General features: G+C 33.1%; 1 protein-coding gene and 1 non-coding gene across 2 annotated transcripts in view; both read right to left on the bottom strand.

Annotated features, from left to right (window-relative positions):
* Positions 1-1006: 1006 nt before the first annotated feature.
* Positions 1007-1093, bottom strand: TRNAM-CAU. The gene is given in 2 exon segments: positions 1007-1042; positions 1056-1093. It is a non-coding gene; the product is annotated as a tRNA-Met (tRNA).
* A 1789-nt stretch (positions 1094-2882) lies between these two features.
* LOC110021545 (mitochondrial phosphate carrier protein 3, mitochondrial-like) overlaps positions 2883-6214 on the bottom strand; it is a 5927-nt gene continuing 2595 nt past the window's right edge. Inside the window, exons 2-6 of the mRNA XM_020720083.1 lie at positions 5071-5432; positions 4941-4984; positions 4017-4231; positions 3801-3925; positions 2883-3248 (exon numbers count right to left, since the gene is read on the bottom strand). Of these exons, the coding sequence (XP_020575742.1) occupies positions 3206-3248; positions 3801-3925; positions 4017-4231; positions 4941-4984; positions 5071-5432 (789 nt within the window). The 3' untranslated portion in view covers positions 2883-3205. The remainder of the gene's footprint in view (positions 3249-3800; positions 3926-4016; positions 4232-4940; positions 4985-5070; positions 5433-6214) is intronic.

Genomic DNA, 6214 nt, shown 5'->3' on the forward strand with positions numbered 1-6214 from the left:
AAGCTTCAAGCGCTTCATCTAGGTCTCCTCATTTTCATGAGAGGAGTGAGACTCTATTTATAGAGTTCTGAGTGCAGTTAATACTGAAATATGAGTTATTTTGATCGGACGGTCCGGACAACTTCATTTGAACATTCAACGCTTACTGGACGTTCAAATGCCTTAACGATGTCGGAATTGAGCGATCTTATGCTCGTTGGATTCATTTTGTCGAGACGCTTGATTTGATACTAAGCTCGTCAGATAAAACATTTATTTGACCTCCAAATATGCTTAGAAAGTTTTCAAAAGTGGTTTAATTGCATGATCTGAGCTTGATTTGGTTCAGATTGAATCAATTTTGGTAACATTGAGTCTCTGCCTTATCGATCTGATTTGTTAGAAGTGCTGATCTTTGGACGATTCTTTATCAAAGTTTGAATATTTCTTGTTTAAAAGATTATTAATTGAAAAGGATGAAAAAAATTTAATTGTGTTGGTTTGAGCGCTCAACTTGCTCAAAAATTTTTTTCTTATTATTAAATAAAAACAATAAAAAATTTTACATAAATATTATAAAACTGTCATGAAAGTAAACATCTAACATCCATAAATTAATATTTACTCATAAAATAATAGTTTAGAAATTCAATATTGAAAAAATAATGATGCTGATATGTATGTAAATATGAATATTCAGATATTTGATATGCAAAAATATAAGAATTATGTCTCAAAATTAAAAAAATTAATTTGAAGAACTCAGAGTATTGCCCTTATCACCATATATTTGATATGCAAAAATATAAGAATTATGTCTCAAAATTAAAAAAATTAATTTGAAGAACTCAGAGTATTGCCCTTATCACCATATATTTGATATGCAAAAATATAAGAATTATGTCTCAAAATTAAAAAAATTAATTTGAAGAACTCAGAGTATTGCCCTTATCACCTTAGGATGGTGATAGTGATTAAGGATCCCTTCCAACCACGGGGCATTTTCATCACCGTTCTCCATATTAATTGGGGTGAGAGAGGCTCGAACTCTCGACCTCAGGATTTCTCAACATTGCTATGAGACCTACGCGCTAGCCAACTGCGCCACCACCCCGTGTTGTAACTAATTGCAATTAATATATATTTAACCAAATTAATATGAAATTTATAATTTATTTGTATTTTATTGGTTGTTTTTATGAATATGGCACATTTTTTAGGTTGATTTACATAAATAACTCCCAATTCTTAAATATTTGCATACATAACACCTATACTTTGCGCTTTTATATTTCCACCACACGAATTTTTCAGATCATATCCAAAATATCACTATTATAAGTGTTTAAAGATGAAATAGGCATTTTAATGTTTGAAGTAAGGTGGTATATATACGTAAATTTTAGAATATAGGTGTTTGATATATAAATAAGCAGTGAGTGAGTGGTATTTATGTAAATCTTCCTTATTTTTAAATATCTTTTGTTGTGATGGACTGTTAAATAATAATAAATGAAGGATTCATATCATTCACGTTCAAAGAAGACAAAAACTATGTCAGCTGAATTTTCATTCATGAAAAATTTCGAATGAATATTAAAGAAAATAGAAACATGAAATATTCATTTAAATGTCCATTTATGTATCTAACACCTATACTTCTTACATTTATATCACCCAAATCTCTTATATCATATGACAATATACTATTATTCTTTATATAGGCAGAAAATTACGCTAAGACCTTGCCAGGCCAAAACAAGTCCTCGACTGAGGTAAAAATATTTCAGTTGGCCACCTCGCTTCAATCGGTCGGCTAAGTTCTCTCCTTCGGCCACCTCATATTAATCGGCTGGCTAGATCTCTTCTCCAGCCACATCATGTCAGTCGGTCGATCATTTCTCTCAAATGACCGATTAATTCTATCACGATTATCGAGGCTATCCAACAGTCCTGAGTAAGAAAAAGACTAAATGTCATTTGCTTTTTCTCTTTAAGGCAAAATTGAATATGTAAATTTTATATACTTTTTACTTCTGTCTCTATAAATATGAGAGTTTTATAATCTAAAAAAGAAATTTTGGCTTCCCCACACTTATAAAAACAAGCTTTATAAAATAACAACGGCCCACGAGCCGAGAGACGTTCCCTCCCACTGTGAGAAGTCTTCCTCTCATATTCATTTTATTTCCCTCTCTCAATCACTTTTTTTCGATCCAACGTTCTATTTCTTAGGCGTTGTCTACCGGACATATTTGGATTCAACACTTTTAAACTTTAAAAAGTGAAACACACATTTTAATGCATAACTAAGGGTGAACACATAGGAATTGACTAGCATGCATGTAAATCTTCATAATTCAAGAGAATTTTGATTATGTAATTGTGTCCATATTTACCAAATCATTAAAGCCGAAATTGAGTTCAACGAGCCACTAGCCTTGATCTCGTTCGAGATGCACCCAAGATGGAACTCATAAAATTTTACAAATGTAAATATCATATTTTAGATGTCATAGAACTGTGTAACATGTATTTTAAGTTTCCAATTTTTTGGGAGCCTTTACATACATATCATACACCTCTTTACATATTTACGCATCTAACATTTCAACTTTCATACATTCATAACACCCAATTTTTTAACATCACAGCGAGCATACCATTATCATACATAAATTTATAGCATCAATATTATAAATACAAATATGAAATTTCAGGTGTTAGATATATAAATACATAAAAAATTGTGTTGGATGTATAAAACTTTTCCCTTTTTTGGGCCTCATAAAAAATGGCAGGAAATCGAATATGGACAAACAAAAATCATCTCATTAATTCCTTCTAAAAATCTTGATAAAGAGCTCCTAATCACCACAAATTACATGCATTCATGAATTTCAAACATAAATGGATACTTAGATCAATGTAAAATAAACTACTACAAAAAACTCCATTCACTCGTCTTTCAATTACATGGAATGATAGAACACCTTTCTTTTATTGCAATAAAACCTCACTCAACAACTTTATTTCTATTCACACCCAAAGGATGATGAAAAACCAACCATACAAACATGAAAAGAAAAAAAATATATATATGAAAAACATAATAGTTTGATGTTGAAAATAATCAACATAGATTGCATTTTCTGATTCTAATATGTTGTAAAAAAAAAATCTGTCAGAAGAATTCCATGCCTGAAAAAGCAGCAGCAGCTGAAGTTCATTTAGAGGATGTTGCCGGAGCTGGTCCTCCAGTTGTTGGCCTGAGAGCAGATTCATCAATCGGTAATGGGTAATGAGTATCGTAAAATATTTGCCAATATGTCCAAGGTTTAGGGTGCAAAAAGATTTTTGTGTTTGCATATCTAACACCTAAAGTTTGATATTTAGATTTTATAACAATTTCGTGTTATAACCTATGCACGAAAAAATTTGTTTTCAATTTTCAACAGTCGGCAATAGTGATATTTTTTACTTAATATTAAAGATTTCATGCAAATATTAAAATTAAAATATATAAAAGAAGAAGATTTACATACATACCATTCATTTCCTATGTATTTACGTATCTAACACAAACATCAATTTTTACATACATACTACCTTGCCTATGCATGAAAAGGATGTATTTCACTCTTTAAAAAAAAAAATGATGGCATTTTCGATGTAATATGAAAGATTTGTGTTGTACAGACATAAAAAAGTAAAGTTTAGGTGTCAGATGTGTAAATACATAGGAATTAGGTGGCTTTTATGCAAATTGACCATAAAACATATAGCTAAAGGCATAGGAACCATAAAAGTAATTCACTTACAGATTAAAAAACACTTTGACAGAATCATAGATTACCCACTGCGCTCCAGTTAACGTTCCAATCATGACTATGCGCAGAGGAAGACCGCGAGTGAACAGACCCCATACACCTAGCTGTTTAAAAGCCTGATAAAACACCGCACAGTTATTACCGTTAGGAACAAGCAGGCTTTAAAAATGCAACAAAACAAGAACAAAAAGCTACATTTGAACTCACATCACCAACTGTAGCTCCCTTGGCATTGTTGAGGAAGGATACCAAATTGTCCGCCGGGTGTGAAATGGCAGCGCACAAGATTCCAGCAGCATAACCGCCGGCAAAGCTCACTCCGAGCTGAAAAGGTTTGCTGCATTGGTCCTTCGGCGTAGGGATCGCATATTTGTACATCATCTCGACTATGGTCTCGAAGGACGCAAATTTCATCATCGTATCTGCAAATGTTAGGTGGTTTTATATTACTTATCCGCAGAGGAGGAATTAGGAAAACCTCAGGGTAAATTTGAAATCTCCCTTGATGGAGCTCATCAAACCAAACGCAGTTGAAGAAAAATGCGTACACTATTTTGACATGTTTGTTAGTTTGTTACACTCAATATTAAAGCAAAATAAAAATTGGAGCATTTGCATGCATACCACCCAATTCTTATGTATTTACATATCTAACTCCCAAACATTGTTTTTTTTACATTTATACCATCCAGATGTTTCATATCACATAAAAAATAACTTTCAAAAAGTGAAAAACGCCCTGCATGGTAAAATAGTATGCATGTAAGAATTGAAGTTTAGGTGTTAAATATGTAAATACATAGGAATTAAGTGGTGTGCATGCGAATCATCTCAAAAAATTTAGAGCAGTTTAAAGCTTTTTTTTTAATTCATTTTTGGGGGAATTTATATGCACATCACCCAATTCCTATGTATTTACATATCTAACACATATTTTTATTTTTTACATCTGCACTACCCAAATCACAAAAAAGATACCACCATTTTAACTTCTAAAAAAGTAAAATACACATTTTTATGCATAGGTAAGGTGGTATGTATGTATAAATTGTACGTGTTAGATAAGCAAATACATAGATATTGTGTGGTATGTATGTAAATCTTCATTCATTTTTTTATCTTTTTGCTTACAGGGAATTTGGCGACCCCAGAGTGGAACCAATCCCTTGTACAACCTGCAGTGTAAAACAAAAAACAAAAATTAGTACAAAACACAACAAAAAAAGGCAACAAAAGCCAAGTTCTACAAACAAGCACCTACCCAACAGCCCCTTCAGCTTTCACAAACTTGGGCAACCCATCCCTTAATCCTATTGCAAAGCCCGGCTGAGTCTGAAGCCTAACCTTCACAGCCTCCATTGGACAAAGTGCAACATCAGCAATAAACTCAGCAGAAGCAGATCCAGCAAGATAGATCAAGGTCTTATACTTGGTGGCGTACTCAGGTCCGGCGATGTCGGAGTAGTATTTCTTAAAGAACTCGTAAAACCCATACTTGCAGGCACCCTGAGCACTGTAACCAAGCAGGGTCGGTGCCCAACCCTTGAAGAAACCTTTCACACCTTGCTCTTTAAGGAGAACGCCAAAGCCTGAGGAGATGCTTTTGTATTTTGCTGAATCTATCTGTGATGAAATTATAAGATTTAAAGGCCAGATATTACACCGACAAGGGTGGCTTTTAAGTAGAGAGAAAAAGAACAAATTTTTCTATGGAGCGAAAAAGTATCGCAACCAGTTTCAAAATCAAGAGATATTATCATTCGTGAATGTATGCATTTGCATTCAAAATTCAATAAAAGATATAAAATTATGCAAAAATGCATCTCTGATGTACAAAAAAAGAGCTGACATCTACAAATATGGTAGAGAGTTCCTTATCATCATCTATATGAATCAAAAGAAAAGAATCCTAAGGGCGCGCTTGACACAAAAATGAGCGACCCCGTTAAATTTCCGTGGCGGCGTATGAAAAAATAAAACTTGCTATAATCATTCATGTTTAAGCTTGGTGCAACATGAGGGTCAATTCTATAAATGTTTATTTGAGGATTGTTCATGTGAAGTGTTTTTCGAAGTGTTGAACTTGATTTATATAAATCTTCCTACCCTTTTGGTGTTAGAATTTGTGGACCCAAATTTTGTCGGGCTTGGATTTATAGGTTTGCAGTGCAACATGTGGGTGCAATCTAAATTAAGGTAAAATTTTTTTGAACATTTGTAGTTGTAATGAGAGATTTAGCCCGATACATCCAATCATGGAGCCCAACACCTTGGAGATGGAATCTTGGGTTTTTCCCTTTTGGGTGAGTTGGATGGCTGGGTATAGATAGATCTATCTCGAAACTTAATGTAACTTACCTAATATCAATAAATTTCCCTACGGGATTTTCTAATATATATATATA

Source organism: Phalaenopsis equestris, unplaced genomic scaffold, assembly GCF_001263595.1.
Source record: "Phalaenopsis equestris unplaced genomic scaffold, ASM126359v1 Scaffold000134, whole genome shotgun sequence".
NCBI classification, from domain to species: Eukaryota; Viridiplantae; Streptophyta; class Magnoliopsida; order Asparagales; family Orchidaceae; genus Phalaenopsis; species Phalaenopsis equestris.